Raw genomic sequence first — 15,685 nt, 5'->3', positions numbered from 1 at the left:
ACCAAGCTTACACTGTGTGTGATACGGCTGAGCTGCTCCGTAAGGCTCTGTCTCTTAGCTGCTCAAGGCGTACGTACCCTCCAGCTCTGGTAAGTAAAAGCCTTTTGTTTTTTTTCTATTCTTGCTGTGCTTGGTTAGATCTGAAAGGGCAAGTTTGGTAGGGCCTGTTCCAAAGTTTGCTTCCAGCTCACCGCTGCTCCTGGCCTGCCCTCTCAGTACAAGTGTGCTGGAAAAGATAGTCATATTGTCTTTCCTGAGCTCTCTCACAAGAGTTTTCTTCCCAAGGGTTGGGTATTGCTAAGATTTCATGAATATTATTGGAGAAATAGAGAGTCCAGAATAGAATCATTTTTTTTCTTGGTTATCACAAGGTCCGGCTCCAAATAATATTTTCACAAGCTTTCCCAAAAGAAACTTCATTTCATGAGGTACAGTGACCCTTTTGACCAAGGTCAGAAGCTAGTGCTCTTGTTCCATTTCCTTGAATGATTAACTCTCTACATATGTTTTCTTCTTTGTTTCTGATTTTACCATTGAATGGCCAAGAGGAGAAGCCCACTGGTGGCTTCCATGACACATGTTCCCAATCTGCTTCCTTGGCCTGTTTATGTGGCTTCCAGTTCCTGGAGCATCAGAACAGTTCAGGGAAAGGCTGTTATGGATAAATAAGAGCATAGATGTCCCTCGATGCCAAACAGCTTAGTGGATTGGTGTTAAAAGGAGGCAGGGCTCCATTGGGACCTTCCTGCTTCATTGCTGCAGGGCTGTTTAAACTTGTTTATCCCTTTCCCATAGACCAGTTCTAGTATTCTTGGCATTGTGGAGCTGCTGGCTGCTGTGAGAGCCTTATGGAAGGCAGAAACTAGACAGAAAGTAGTGGGAAGTTGTTACATGATAACATATTCTATAGTATCCTGTGGTTACAAGGTACTTTATATACTTCTTATTTAATCCTCCCCACAGTTCTACAAGAGAAGTAGTATAAGTATTATTAACCCCATTCTACAGTTCCTGAAACTGAGGTCCAGAAGTTTAAAAGATTTTTCTGTGGTCATACAGCTACTACGTGGCACAGCTAAGATGTAACCCTAGAAGATCTTCTGACTCCCAGTGTAATGATTTTTCCAAAAACATTATGCCTCCTGTCAAGGTTTGAATTATTCTTTTAGAAACTGTTAAGGAGAAAGCAAGAAAGCTCTCTGTGTATGTTTGTAGATGGTCTCTGGTGATCCGACCATAGTCATATTTGCTCTTGGTACCCTTGTTGCTTTCTACTGTGTAATACTGTAAAGTGAGCTTTTCAATCTGTCCTCAGATCTGTCTTTATTTAGCCCTACCCCAGTCTCCTGGCTGAGTTTACAGCCTGATTGAGCACCATGCAGGTTAGGAAATATTTCTGTTTTGGCATAAGCTCTCAAGCTCCTACATGCGGCATTTACCCTAACCTGGGCTAAAGATACTTCTGAGTTTTATGCATTTTAACGTACTTTAAATGTCTCTCTTCTGTAGTCATGCCTCTTCTTTAGTTTTATTCCTATTTTCCTCTTTATTATTTTTTAGGGAAGCAGAACAGTAGCTGGGGTGATTGACCTGGGCACAGTGGAAATATTTCCCATCTTCAAGGCCATGCAGAAGGGCCTCATTGATCAAGACACGGGTTTGGTGCTCTTGGAAGCCCAGGTTATCATGTCTGGACTGGATGTCCCTGAGACCAATGAGAAACTCTCTTTGAAGGAAGGCTTATCCAGAAACCTCATTGATCAACAGACTTGTCACCTGCTTCAGGAATTAGAGGATGCCCAATCCTCAATAAACATACTTTCTAAAGGCAAAGATTATCTTCCTGTTGTTGAAGCAATGGAAAAGGGAAAAATCAGTGAGAGAGTTGGAATGAAGATCTTAGAAGTTCACCTGGCTACTGGAAGCTTTCCTTTCTCTCCCACTGAAAAGCAAATCAGCCTGAAAGAAGCCTCTTACCAAGGACTCACCATAGCACAGCTCCATTCAAAAATAGAGACTCACGTAAGATCTACTAAGAATTTGATTGACCCCAATACAGCTGAGAAAATCAGTCTACTGGATCTCATGCAGAGATGTATTGTTCACCAGGACTCAGGGCTAAAACTACTACCTGTCAAACAACTGGCAGGGGGGATGGTGAGCTTGAAATCAGGCAGGAAGGTTAGCATTTTTCGTGCTGTTCAGGAGGGATTGATTGATCGACAGGTTACTGTCCGGTTGTTGGAAGCTCAGCTTTTTGCAGGTGGCATCGTAGACCCCAGAACAGGACATCGCCTAACAGTTGATGAAGCTGTAAGACATAATTTGATTGACCAGGATATGGCCTGTGCCATCCTCATCAGGCAGCTTCAGACAGGGGGCATCATAGATACTGTCACAGGGTATAGGCTGACAATAGATGAAGCAGTAAGGAAAGATTTAGTAGCCTCTAAGATGGCCCTTGTGATTCTCCAGTCCCTTTGGTCTTTTATGGGGTTGCTATGGCCTGAATCTGGAGAGATCCTCTCAATTGCTGATGCCCTGGAACAAGGTATCCTATCTACTGAGCTAGCTCATGAAATCCTTAGCAACAGGCAGTATATCAAGGCTCTTTTTCAACCAGCAACCACAGAAGTTTGGTCCTGGAAGGAAGCAGTTGATAAAGGCATCTTGGACAAAGATACCACCAAGAACTTAAAATCTACTTGCATACCTGATGTGATGCCTAGGATGCAGTTGGCAGGCTCTTTAGAAAGAAGTGCACTGGGTATTAGTACTGTGGCAGCAGCCCCATTATACAGCGCAGACCAGAGTGCACATGTACCAAGAAGTGACCATGAAAAGCTCCTGTTTCATCTGATGACTCACAGCTATATTGATGTGCACAGTGGACACAGACTGCTTCTGTTAGATGAGGGCCTGGTGGAAATCCTAACACTAGTGCAGAGAGAAACATCCCATGCCTGTGAAGTTAGCCAGCCAAGTCCAGAGGCTCCCAGAGAAATAAGAGACTTGGCCAGTGTAAGACATCCTGAAATTGACACAGGGGATAGTTTAACTATAAGACATAAAGAATTACAGTTTGTCCTGAAAGAGGAATCTCCAAAAGAACAGCCAACAGATTGTCAAACAGAAAAGAAAAAGATGATTTTAGAAGTAAGCTCCTCTAATATTTCAGAGTCTGAAAAATATTCATTGCCAGAGGATCAAGAAATGGGAATTCCAAATCCTGATGGTCTTAAGAACATACTTAACACTGAATCGGAACAGCAAAGTCAAAATTCTATAGTCAAGAAAGAAGAGCCAAAAGAATTGTATTCTAGCGAAGAATGTATGGGCATTCAAATTTTAGTTGACAAAGACCCCTTATCTGTTGAACCAATGAGGAAACATAAGAGAACTCTAACTGAGACTGTTTCTACTTTACAGCAAGAACAAGGGATCATACCCAGGACTGAAAAAGAAGCACATGTTCCTGGTAGAATTGAAAGAGACCTTGTCATACCTCAAAGTGAACAATCAGAATCCCATGAAGAGAGAACTTTGCATCCAGAGTCAGATGTGAAGCCCTCAAATATTAACATTCTTCATTTACTGAGAAAAGAAAGAACAATGAGTGAATTAGTAAAAGGAGAAGAAAGTAATGACCAAAAACAGAATCTAGAAAGAGGAAAGATGGCAAGTGAAAGTCTGATAAAGGTGGTAAAAAGAGATATGGAAAGTATGTCAGTTGATGGTGTTATGGAAATGTCACTGTTACTGGACCATCCTTTAGAGCCAAGTGAAGATACTACCTTAAAAATATTATCAGCACAGTTAGAAGATGGGGGCATCCTTCATGAAGAGACTGGCCAGAAGCTCCTACTAAATGAGGCAGTAGCCTGTGGCATAGTACCTAGCCACACTGCGGTGAAACTTATGGAAAAGCTGAAAATGTTCCAGGGCTTCTTTGACTCTCAAACATGTGAATCTTTGACAACGGAAGAAGTCATTGATGAAGGCTTAATGAATGAGAATCTTCTACAGAAGGTTTTCACATCAGACAAAACCATAAGTGGTGTCTTAGATCCCTACACTAACACAATCTGCTCCGTGAGAGATGCAGTTAGGGTTGGATTATTGGACAAGCAAACAGCCACAAGGATTTTAGAGGGGCAAGTGGTGACCGGGGGAATTGTTGATCTGAAGAGAGATAAAAAAGTCTCAGTAACTTTGGCTTCAAACCTTGATTTGGTGGACAGTACTGACCAGAGAGAACTTATATGCCTGGAGAAAGCTACCAAAGGTAAAGAGTCTGAGAAGATAGCCAAACAGAAGCTGATTAGTTTACAGATTGAAACAAATGGAATTATAGATCCTGACACCAAAATTCCCTTAACAATTGTCCAGTCTATTAACAAAGGTCTTTTGGAGAGAGAGGAAGCCATTCACTTGTTAACTAAACAGGTGGTGGATGGAGGTATCATTCACCATGGTTCTGGGATGAGGCTCTCTGTTGATAATGCTACTGAACATGGTTTAATTGATGAAGATTTGTCCAAAGAACTCAAACAAGTTGAGAGCATATGCCTTCATCAATTTATTCATCCCCAAACAAAGGCATTTATTTCCCTCCCTGAGGCCATAGCAATTGGTCTTGTTACCCAAGACTTTACAAATCAAGTCCAAGAAATTCAAGCACTAAGTGGAAACTTCGTAGATCCCATTTCTGGCCAAAGACTGAGTTTGTCAGAAGCTGTAAGAACAGGACTCTCATCCAGTGAAGCCACATTGTCTTCAGGAATGATGCATGGGATTGTAGACCCCGAGAACTGCAAAATTGTACCCTATTCAGAACTTATTAAAAAATGTAAGATTGATGTTGAATCTGGGCAGAGATATCTAGAGGTAATTCCCTTCTCAGATGTCAGAGATGGAGTAGCTGGGAAACAGCTCACTCTGTCTGAAGCAGCCCAACTGGGAAAAGTAGACCTTGTGCCTATATTGAGACTACTGGAAGCCCAGGCAGATGCTGGTGGAATTTTAGATATTGCTACAGGCAAAAGACTGTCATTAAAGTCAGCTTTGGAACAAAAATTGGTGGATGAAAAAATGGTTCGAGTAATTGCAACTCATCAGGTGTTGAATGGAGGAATTGTTGATCTATCTAGTGGCCAAAGAGTAACTTTAATAGAAGCTGCTGAAAGAGGATTAATCCATCCTGAATTGTTAGCTTCTATTCAGACAGATATTCAAAGAATAAATAACAGTTCACGGATTGAAATTCAAAGAGGAATTGAATCATGTGAATTAAAGAATGAATTTCCAAGAAGGGAAATATTGGCTGTTTATAACCAGGCAACTGAAGTGAGTTATTATGAAAATCAAGAGGAAACAGAGGAAATGTTTAGGGCTGCAGAAGAAAAAACTAAAGTAAAGGTTCTTGAAGGTGTTCAGGGAACAGAGAGCTTAGGAAGGGCTGTGGAAGATCTGGAAGTGAGGGAGCTTTCATCAGGAGGATATAAGTCAGTGGAGCAGGGTGAGAGGACACTCCCTCAAGATGCTAGAGGTTCCACCAAAGTCACACTTTCTCCAAATTTTGAGGGCAATTTGTTAGACCAAATTGTTGTGAAGCAGCCTCACCCAGAAGGTTACAGTTCTGGTGTAAAACAAATAAAAATTAAAAGTCCTGATATTCCTGAAAAGATGAGGGTGGTGGTTTGGAGAAACACAGAAAAGGAGAAAACAGATTCAGGTCAAGAAGTGATTGCTCAAGTAGAAATAACCCAACATATGAAGGAAAGACAAACTCTAGAGGACAAGGTATCACTGACTTCAGAGGCACAAGAACCAAAGTGTGGAACTTTGGGTAAGTTGCTGACTGACCTTACTATGGGGAAACCAATCACTACTGATACAGAAAGGGAAAGGGAAAAGGAACTGAATGCAAAAGAAAGTGGCCATGCATACAGAGTAGTACCTGTCCCAGAAGCAAAGTTTTCTCAAGAGATGATTGCCAAAGATGAACAAGACTCCCAGGGAAACCTACAAGCTAAAGAGGGAACAGTGCAGGAAAGAGAGAAAGAATCATATGTTGATCAGAAATTTTCTTTAACTGATAAATCTAGGGACATAGCTCCCCAAGTAATGTCCACAGGAGCAATTAAAGAAGGCACCCAGGGTGTAGACATTTTCCTAACTTTCAAGCCAGCAAAGTCACTCCAAAATCCCTGTGTCTCTTTTGGAGATAAAGAAAGCATGAGTGTCTCCTCATCTGATGCTCCCAAAGAAAGGTCACACGAAGAGATAACGTGTGACTCACTGATACCATTTAAAGTTGAGGAAGTCACAGCCTCAGGAGCAAGCATACAGGAAACTCAGGGTTTGAGATTCCCAGAAAGAAGTGCTCTTTTACTAGAGGACAGCAGAAACAATGAAGAACTTGGCAGAATTTTCAAATCTGAACAAATAAGAGTTCAGGAAATAATTGGAGAGAAAATTTCACATCTGGCTCCCTCCATAGTGGCCAATCCAGAAACAGTGTTATTTGAAGAAACAGTTGAAGAGGGCACCAAAGTTAACTGGGGATCTTCTGTAACCCTCAAGCTTAAAGAAAAGCCATTCCAAGAAATGACTGGAGAACCTCCCCGATCTTTAGTGCACTTTACATCAGAGAAGCCACTCCAAGATATGACCAGAGAAGCTATCAGGGAACCTCAAACTGGCACTGGTACTCCTAGATCTAAGTCTAGGACAAGTGCAAAGAATAATGGAGAAAAATCAGTACCCCTGGCATCAGCCCAAGCAAGGAAGCTGGATGAGAAAACAGGCCAGGAGAAAATGATTCTGAGCTCCAGCAGTGATCAATCTCTCTTTGTAACTTCACCAGAAGGAAAGGGGAATGAAGACATAGGCCAAGAGACCTTCAAAGCAGCCAAAGTAAGTTTGACTTTGGGGATGTGTATTTTTTTTTTGTTTTAGCTATGATTTGGATTATTAGCAGTTTGATTCAGCAAAACTGGATGTTAATCATTATGTGTGTGCATAAAATAATATACATATAGGCACATAAAGTGGGTATGCTCAATAGTTGCTTCCCTGAGATAACTTATTACTCATAGCTCTCTGTAGTCACCAAACACTTTACATACTTAATCTTATGTAATGTTTTTAGCAGTCATTACTCTATGAAGTAGTTGTAGTACATATAGTATGTGCATTTTATAGAAAGAGAAAGCAAGCCTCAAGGAAGTTAAGTAATATACATTAATTATACATAGAAAGTTAGGATTGTATAGATCTAGTCCAGTCACTTCATCTTCCAGCCGAAGAAACAGAGGCCCAGTGAAATCACTTGTCCAGGGTTACAAGGCTAGTAAATAGTTAAACTTAGATTTGAACCAGGTCTTCTGGCTGCTAGACCAGTATTTCTTTGAGTATACCCTATTGCCCTCTTTTCTTGTGACATGGCTAGTAGTTTGGTAGAACAGAGTCACACTCAGCTTTTCTGATCTAGTGGCTTTTCCACTATACCTCATCACATTCCCTCCTTATAGGTCCCATGTCCTGTACAGGAAATTGTTTTAGGGAAATAAGGCAAAACATTGCAGAATCTCCAAGATAGGGATTTTCCATTGAAGATAATGTGACAGCCTGTGGCAATGCCACCTAAAGGCAGAGTGTCTTTGGGAAATTGATATGTTTGCTAAAACATTGCTTCTGAATTCATGGTAATGACCTGATAACTGGGAATTTATGAAATTATTTTGTCACCATTATTTGAAACAATTCTTTAGTAGAAAGGAAGCATATATAAGTCTAGATCTGAGTTTTTTGTTTTAGTGTCTGTAAAATGAAAATCTTTCTATTATTCAGAAGTGGAAAACTGAACCAGAAGGAACTTGTCTGGGGTCTAAGTAGTTTTTCGTTTGTTTCCACAGACGGTATATAGCCGCCGACTCTGTTTGGAACATGATGAACAGCTGGTGTCTTATCTCTCTCTCCTTCGGAATATTGAGATGAGAACCAAGCAGATCTGTCCAGCAGAGCTGAGCCTAGCAGAATTGCAGGACCAATTGCACCAGGCAAAGGTAAGTTCACAGAGCTTCCCACCTGGTTCTAGGGTTCCTATTGAGTTTGTCCCTAGAGTTCAAGTCCAGGATAACACAATGAAAAGATACAGCTGATTCATGAGACATGGGTTCAGTCTTGCTTCTAGATTTCTATGTTTGAATAGGGTTTCTGGGTAACTTCTGTCCCAGGGTCAGCAAGCTCCTGTAGCTTGGAGACTCTAAAGTGTAGGACTGGCCAAATTCCATAGTACTTGACTACTGGCAGTGTTAGGGCTGCTGTTCAGCCATTGCAGTTTTGGGTTGTTTTGACCAACAGACATGTAGGTTTGAAAATATTTGGTTCTTCTATCCACCTAACTACTCTTCAGTCCTTTCACAAGAGCTTACCCATACCCTACCCTCCATTTGTGTTTGGCCTTCAGTACTCTCTCCCTGGGCCCTTTTCTTTTCTCTTTATACTCTTGGTGGTGACATCAGCTCCCATTACTTCAATTGTGATCTGTCTATGCAGGTGACTTTCACATCTTCACTATAGGCCCTAACCTTTCTCTTGAACTTGAGTCCTGCATTACCAGCTGCCTACTAGACATTTCTAACTAGATATCCCATAGGTGTCTCAAATTCAGCATGTACAAAATAGAACTCATTGTTTTCTCCAAAACCTTCTTCTCTTCCTACTTTTCCTGTTTCCGTTGAGAGTACTACCACCTTTCTATTCTCTGCTAACATCTGCTAACAGGCTGTCTTCACCTACTTGCCTAAATGGTTGGAATAACTTCCTGATTAGCTTCCTTGCTTCCAGTCTCTCCCCTCAAATTGACATTCCTAAAGTTTAGACCTGAGCATGTCACTTCCTTGCTCAGGAAGTTCAAGTGGTTCCTTGTTGCCTCAAGGATCAGATACAAACTCCTATTTTGCATTTAAAACCCTTCGTGATCTGATTGAGGGGCACAGTTACTAGAGCTCTGGGCCGGGAGTCAGTAATTCAAACCTGACCACTGACACTTAGTAGCTGCATGACCTTGAGCAAGTCATGTAACCTCGGTTTGCCTGACTTTCCAGGATTGTTGTGAGGATCAAATGACGATGGTTATAAAACACTTGGCACAGAGTGAGTGTTCTATAAATGTTAGCTAATATCATCATTATCGCCTTTCCAGGCTTGCTGTGTATTACTTACCTTCATGTGCCCACCATTCCAGATAAACTGTCCTACTAGCTGTTCCCTGTATGTAACATTCCCTCTTTTTCCTTGCCTTTCATGCTCCACTGCAATAAAGAAGCTGCAGAGGTGAGAAAGACATAAAGTGGGGCAGTGAAAAACTTAAATAATTCCTAGGATGGGACTCTGTGGAACGACAAGGAAAGACTCTAAAGTCTCAGTTGTAAGCAGCCTCAGGGAGTGTCCGGTCTAGTCAGTCCCTGAACAGGAATTCCATTGTAGCATCCCTCACCAGGGCTCTCATCCCACGCTCCACTGGGTAATGATGATGCTGTAAACTGACATTTATAGAGCACTTTAGGGCTTGTCATACTTCTTACGTGCATTCTCATTTGATCCTTCCAACGACTCTGTGAAGTGAATAATAGAGGTATTGTTATCTCAGCCCCTTGGTAGAGGAGGAAACTGAGACTGAGAGAACGTGATCTAGTAACTAAGTGCTTAAAAGATAGTTTGGCATAGTGCCTGGCACAGTGCAGGCCCTTAATAAGTGTTGATTCCATTCCCCCCACTGAGGCAGGATCTGAACCTAAGTCTTCCATTCCAAGTCGAGGACTCTATCCATTATGCCATGCCACGCTCTCCACTACGTCTCCGTTGACGTGCTGCTACTTTTTAAGATGACCTGTTTTATTTTGGGGCAGCTTTGACAAGGAGTACAGGGAGTCAAAGTATGTCTTCAAGCTCAGAAATTTGAACAATTGAAAATGTATATCATTAACTATAAAATGATGGAGAGCGGTGTAGAAGCCTGGCTGGGGAGTGGAAGGAGTTAAATAGCCCCCCATCTAAACGTATGTTCACTCATCTCATCCAAGCCAGAGATTGCCGTGGTCATTTTTCCTCTTCTAACCCCCCACATAGTTTAAAAAACCTTTTTTGTTGTCCTTGGCACCTTTTCTTCTTGCAGCCCTCAAGCCAATCCTGTGCTTTTCCTTCCTGATACTATTATTCTTATTAGTCTTTGTGGTTCCTTCACACTCTTCCTTTGTATCCACCTCTTGGGGCCATATGAAGTTAATTTCCCTTTCTCCCTCACAGGTTCTGGACAGAGAGCTAAGGGATCTGTCCATCCTGGTGAATCAAGAGCTGGAGTGTGTTAATCAGATTGTGGCCAACCAGCCCCAGGAAGTCCCTGCTCAGTTGCTGAAAGCCCTGGAGAAGGATGCCAAAAATCTTCAGAAGTCTTTCAGATCTGTGAGTGACACATGGGCTTCCAGATTGCTCGGCCTCCAGAGCAGTGTGGATGTGGAAAAGGTAGAATTATTCTTCACAGCCAAATGGCAGGCCCAAAAAGTCTGGGCAGGTTGGGGATTATAATTATAATTCTCTGACCCTGTGTTTTTCTGTAGGCTAAAATCTTGAACCAACATGAAGTGCTACAAAATAAACTTCAAGAATTAGAGACCTGGATTAATGAAACCAGTCACTCTCTATATAACAGGGAAAATGTCAATGAATCAGATGCTACTGACTTGAATAACCATCTTCAGGAATATGAGGTATTGCTGGACTCATCATGCATTTAATTTTCCCTTGGAGTTTTTATCTTTATCTCTTTCTTTTAAGAACTACTGTTCAGAACAGTGTCGTATGGGGGAAGGAGTGTAAGAAACAAGTGCCTTACCAAGAACCCCACGTGGCTGATAGTGAATCAGGAAGGACTTTTATTTAAAGTTCATAGAACAGGTGACTAAGAAGTAGGCACACCCATGCAGTGCAAAACCAGTCTTTTATTTCCCTATCCCAAACTCAGATCCCTCCCCTGCTTCCCCATTGATTGGGTGCTTCAGGGTTTACAGCCTATCTAGAATACCTTACCACCCACCCCCCGCCCCGCCACACACACACACACACACACACACACACACACACACACACACACGGGTCTCTGCCCCTGTTTACATTTCCCATTCCCATTCCCTTTTGGCACTGCCTCATGCTTGTTTTCTTAATACTTTATTTGGTAGAATGACAGCCCTAAATACTTTTTAGAATGATCCCAACTCAGGATATCTGCATCACTCAGATTTATGGTCTCCATATGTGTTTAAACATAGCATGAGAAAGGAATTTTCTCAATTGATAAGAGAGTTGACAAAGTGTCAATTGAAAATATAACCCAGGATATCTATATTTCCTTTACCATTAACATATTCATTATTCAAGATAGTATCTTGGGTTAAGGCACCTCATCCTTAATGGAGCTTCACCTGGCCCTGTAATTGTTGACAGAGGACGAGGCACTCTCTGGGTTTACTTAGACAGCAAAGAAGGGCATATCTTCTCTCAAATGTGAAGTGAGAGACTTTCTGACACGTATGACGCCTTAAGTTTCACAAATCATGTATCACATGCTTTCTGTGGAAATGAAAGTTTAATCATTCCTTACAGGAGAAAGGATGTATAAGACATGTAGTCAAGAGACCTGGGTTAGCCTGACCATCATCTATTGGCTACATATAACTTTAGACAAATCACTTCATCTTTCTGAGCCTCAATATTCTCATCTCTAAAATGGAAATAATAATACTTGTACTGTCTTTTGAACAGCACTTAACACAGTGCCTGGCACTTAGTACATGCTCAGTGAATACTTGTGGATTGATAAATGGGGTGTTGTGAGGATCAATGAGAATAATGTATAGAAAGCACTGTGTTAGGACCTAGAAAAGGCAGTTATTAAGCAGTTACTACATGCCAGACACTGTGCTTAGCGCTGGGAATACAAATATATGCAATAAGACTGCCTTCCTCAAGGAACTGACATTCTAATAGGGAAAGCTGGAAAAGGAGGTGGGGTGGGGTGTGGGGTACAAAGACTTAATAATGGCTGGGAAGTGGCTTGGAGGCCTAGTTCCAGACAAGAGAAGGTTAAAGCTCACCTCTAACAGAAAACCTGATAGCCAGGGCCAGTCACCCTTTTTGTCAACAGCATGGTGGTATGGAAATGTGAGCTATTGTTATTAAAGTAAAATTGTGGCTTTAGAACCCTTAGGGTGACTTTTCATTTCCAGTATAATGTCTGGTCTATTTAATTTTTCTATTTAAATATAATTGGGCATGTGGAACTTTGCAGATACCATTCCTCTGGGATTTCCCATGGATGGAAAATGTACATCAGACTGGACATTATCACCAAAACTGAGTATCTGGATCAGCCTGCTGCCTTGGTTCTAGTTTAGTGATAACCTGATGCAGAAGTGTCCGCTCTATTCCAGAGCACTGCATTTCTCTTAGTCTTCACTACACTTCTGGTGCACTGGACCCGACCTCCTTGAAGGGGCTCAGTCACATATAAATATGTGTAGAGTCAGTGACTTGGGAAGTGGCAGCTGTCATCTTTGGCCCCTCTTCCTGCATTCAGGCAGTAAGGCATCTGTCACATGGAAAGTTTGTGTATGATTCCTGAGTGCAAAGTATAGCAGCAGCCACATCAATGACTGTGGGTTAGAGTGGAAGGACCCCAGAGACCTGCATTCTAATCCTGAACCTACTGTTGACTTGTTTATAACCTTGATCAAGTCACTCCTTCTCTGGTCTTCCGGAAAAGTGAGGTGCTCTGACTGATGTCCTCACAGGCCCCCTTTCCAGCTAGTATTTCTAGAAACCTAGTGAGCTCTCGTTTATCTGCAGTGCTTCATCAGTCTCTGACCAACAACCCCTCACCAATTAGCAATCCCAAAACATAATTGTATAGGAAATAATAATAATAGCTGAAGTTTCTGTAGTATTTTAAAGTTTTCCAAGCCCTTTACATATATTATCTCATTTGATTCTCAAAACAGTGCTGTGAGCTAGTTCTATTATCTTGCCTCGGACTACTGATGAGAAAACTGAAGAGGAGATTGAGTAATTTCCCTGGAGTCATGCCACTAGTGAATGTCTCAGTTGGGATTTGAATCCAGGTATTCCTGACTCCAAGTCCAGCAAATTATCCACTATGCCTCCAGATTTACTGGAGCCCAGGCTGCCTACAATAAGTCCACTACAAGGAAATAACGTTCTTAGTTTCAAGTATAAATGCATTCTGAGCTAATGGTCAGCCAGGTGGTCCAGGGACTAGAGCACTAGACTTGGAGCCTGGAAAACTTGAGGTCAAATTCTGCCTCAGACCCTAGCCGTGTGACACTGAATAAGTCATTTCACTCCTCTCAGCCTCAGTTTCCTCATCTGCAAAATCGACATCATCATAATAACACCTACCTCACAGGGCTGTTGTGTGTGAGATAGTATGTGTGTGTGTGTGTGTGTGTGTGTGTGTGTGTGATAATATATGTAAAGTGTTTCATAAACCTTAAAGTGCTAGATGGATGTCAGTTATTAGCCATGCTTCAGTTTCACATGCTACCCAGCTGTCCACCCTGGCCGGCTTGCCTATCACTGCCAGAGTACTCCCATTTTGCCACCCTAGAACAAATTTCTTTCCCTGATCCCACCTTTCCTATGTGGATTGCTTTCCCATTAGAATACAAGCTCTCTGAGGGTAGAGACGAGCTCTTTTTTTTTAATCTTTGACCCCCAGCCCTTGGCACAGTGCCTAGCACATAAGTATTTAATAAATGCTTTTTCATTCATTCATGAAATTGAGTTTTAAAAATAAAGAATCAGTGAAGCGGAAGGTGCATTCCAAAGCAAACAGAAATGATCCGTTCGGGGGCTTAACTGTTTTGGATTTAGGTGCCCAGTGAGCACATAAGCTCATTGAATGTGTCTGGGAATTGAAGTCCAATAGAGGCAACTTAATGTTCCCTATGCAGACCTGGAGGAGATAGGAATGAGAGGCTCTCAGGGATTGGTTTGTCTCTCCATGCTCAGCAGAGAGAGAAGCCTCTCTAGTCAGTTCTTTAGCTGGGTCATCTCTGTACTGAGAGGGGAGGTGCACAGCTGCTCATGTGAGGCAGTGAAGAGGAGGTTCATTTCCTGTTCATTTTTCTCTTGCACTTTTTCAGGCCTTGAAAAAGCCCTTTTCTGAGAGGAGATCTCAGCTGGACATTCTTGCTTTGGACATTCAGTATTTCATCTCAGAGCATGCCCAGGACTTGGCCCCTCCACAGAGCCGGAAGCTGCTGAGGCTTCTGAATGAGCTGCAGAAGGCCTTCCATGAGCTGTCGGTGCACACTACAGCCCAAAAGGATGCACTCCAGGGCCATCTTCAGCAAGTGATGCAGGCTGCCCAGGTCCAGGTCAGGCCTTTGGAGAGGCTCTCTCTTCTAGGCTCCCTGGTTGCCACTCCCAGCCTGCTTTTGAGAACTTGACTGCTATTGATTTGTGGCCACCTTCATCCTTTCAAAGGGTGACTAGGAAGATTCCACCAGATATGACTAGACATATTCTAGTGCCTTTCTTTAGTAGAACAATAATAGGGCAGCTAGATGGTATAGTAGATAGAGCACTGGACTCGGAGTCAGGAAGATTGGCTTCTAATTCCTGCCCAGAGACTCGCTGGCTATGCGAAGGCACGCAAATCCCTTAGCCTCTCTGCATCTCAGTTTCTTCAGCTGTCAGATAGGATAACAACCCCGACCTCCCAGGGTTGCTGGGAGGATCAAATGGGTTAATGTTTGTAGAGCAGCTCACAAACCTGGAAGTGCTCTAGAAGTGCAGGCTTTCGTATTTAGAATTCTCAAGGTGCTTGATGAAGTCATAGCAGTTTTATGGATGATAGAGGAATGATAATGTCAGCACTGTCATTTAATATTTTTTTTTATGGTTTACAAAGTGCTCTGCTCACAGCAGCACTGTCCGTAGGGTGTGCAAGGATTATTGTCCTCATTTCACTACTGGATTACCTGAAGCTCAGTTTCTGGAAGTGATTTGCTGGCAGCCACACACCTTGCCAATAGCAGAGCTGGGCGTCAAGCTAAGCATCCCAACTCTGCAGCGCAGCTGACATTCACATTGTCCTTCTAGGTTTACCGTTTGCATGACATCCGTTAAATCATGTGATCTTCACAACATCCCTGGGAAGTGGCAGAGCAAATAGGATGACACCCCCCCCCCCCCCACTTTACAAATGAGGAAGCTGCAAGTATTGCGCTCAGCCCTGGGCTGAGATACAAACAGAAAAACAGTCTATATCCTCAAGGAGCTTGTATTATACAGGGGAGGACAACACATAAAAGGAAGCTGAGGGGGCAGGAAGGAAGGGACACACAAAGATAACCCAGCATGAAGGATGTGAGAGAGGAAGTCAGGAGGACAGAGGGCAGTGTGGGGAGGCCAGAACTAGAACCCAGGGCTCCTGACGCAAGTACAGAACTCTATGCCCTGTACCGTTCTGCCTCCCAAGTCCAGCACTTGTCCCTACACCACCTGCCTCTCCATCACAATAGCTTAAAACGAACAAAAAACATTCAGACAGCTTCACTTTTTATTACTCCCACCACGTTATTATCAACTCCATTGCTAT

At 42.5% G+C, this 15,685-nt stretch overlaps 1 protein-coding gene across 1 annotated transcript in view; it reads left to right on the top strand.

The window, feature by feature from the left end:
• Positions 1–15,685, top strand: part of MACF1 (microtubule actin crosslinking factor 1) — a 312,647-nt gene that overhangs the window by 157,311 nt on the left and 139,651 nt on the right. The window contains exons 37-41 of the mRNA XM_036746382.1: positions 1,561–6,918; positions 7,920–8,069; positions 10,315–10,530; positions 10,626–10,775; positions 14,226–14,459. Of these exons, the coding sequence (XP_036602277.1) occupies positions 1,561–6,918; positions 7,920–8,069; positions 10,315–10,530; positions 10,626–10,775; positions 14,226–14,459 (6,108 nt within the window). The remainder of the gene's footprint in view (positions 1–1,560; positions 6,919–7,919; positions 8,070–10,314; positions 10,531–10,625; positions 10,776–14,225; positions 14,460–15,685) is intronic.

This window comes from Trichosurus vulpecula, chromosome 2, assembly GCF_011100635.1.
Source record: "Trichosurus vulpecula isolate mTriVul1 chromosome 2, mTriVul1.pri, whole genome shotgun sequence".
NCBI lineage: Eukaryota > Metazoa > Chordata > Mammalia > Diprotodontia > Phalangeridae > Trichosurus > Trichosurus vulpecula.
The sequence above is the reverse complement of the archived record's forward strand: the minus strand, read 5'-3'. Positions and strand labels throughout refer to the sequence as shown.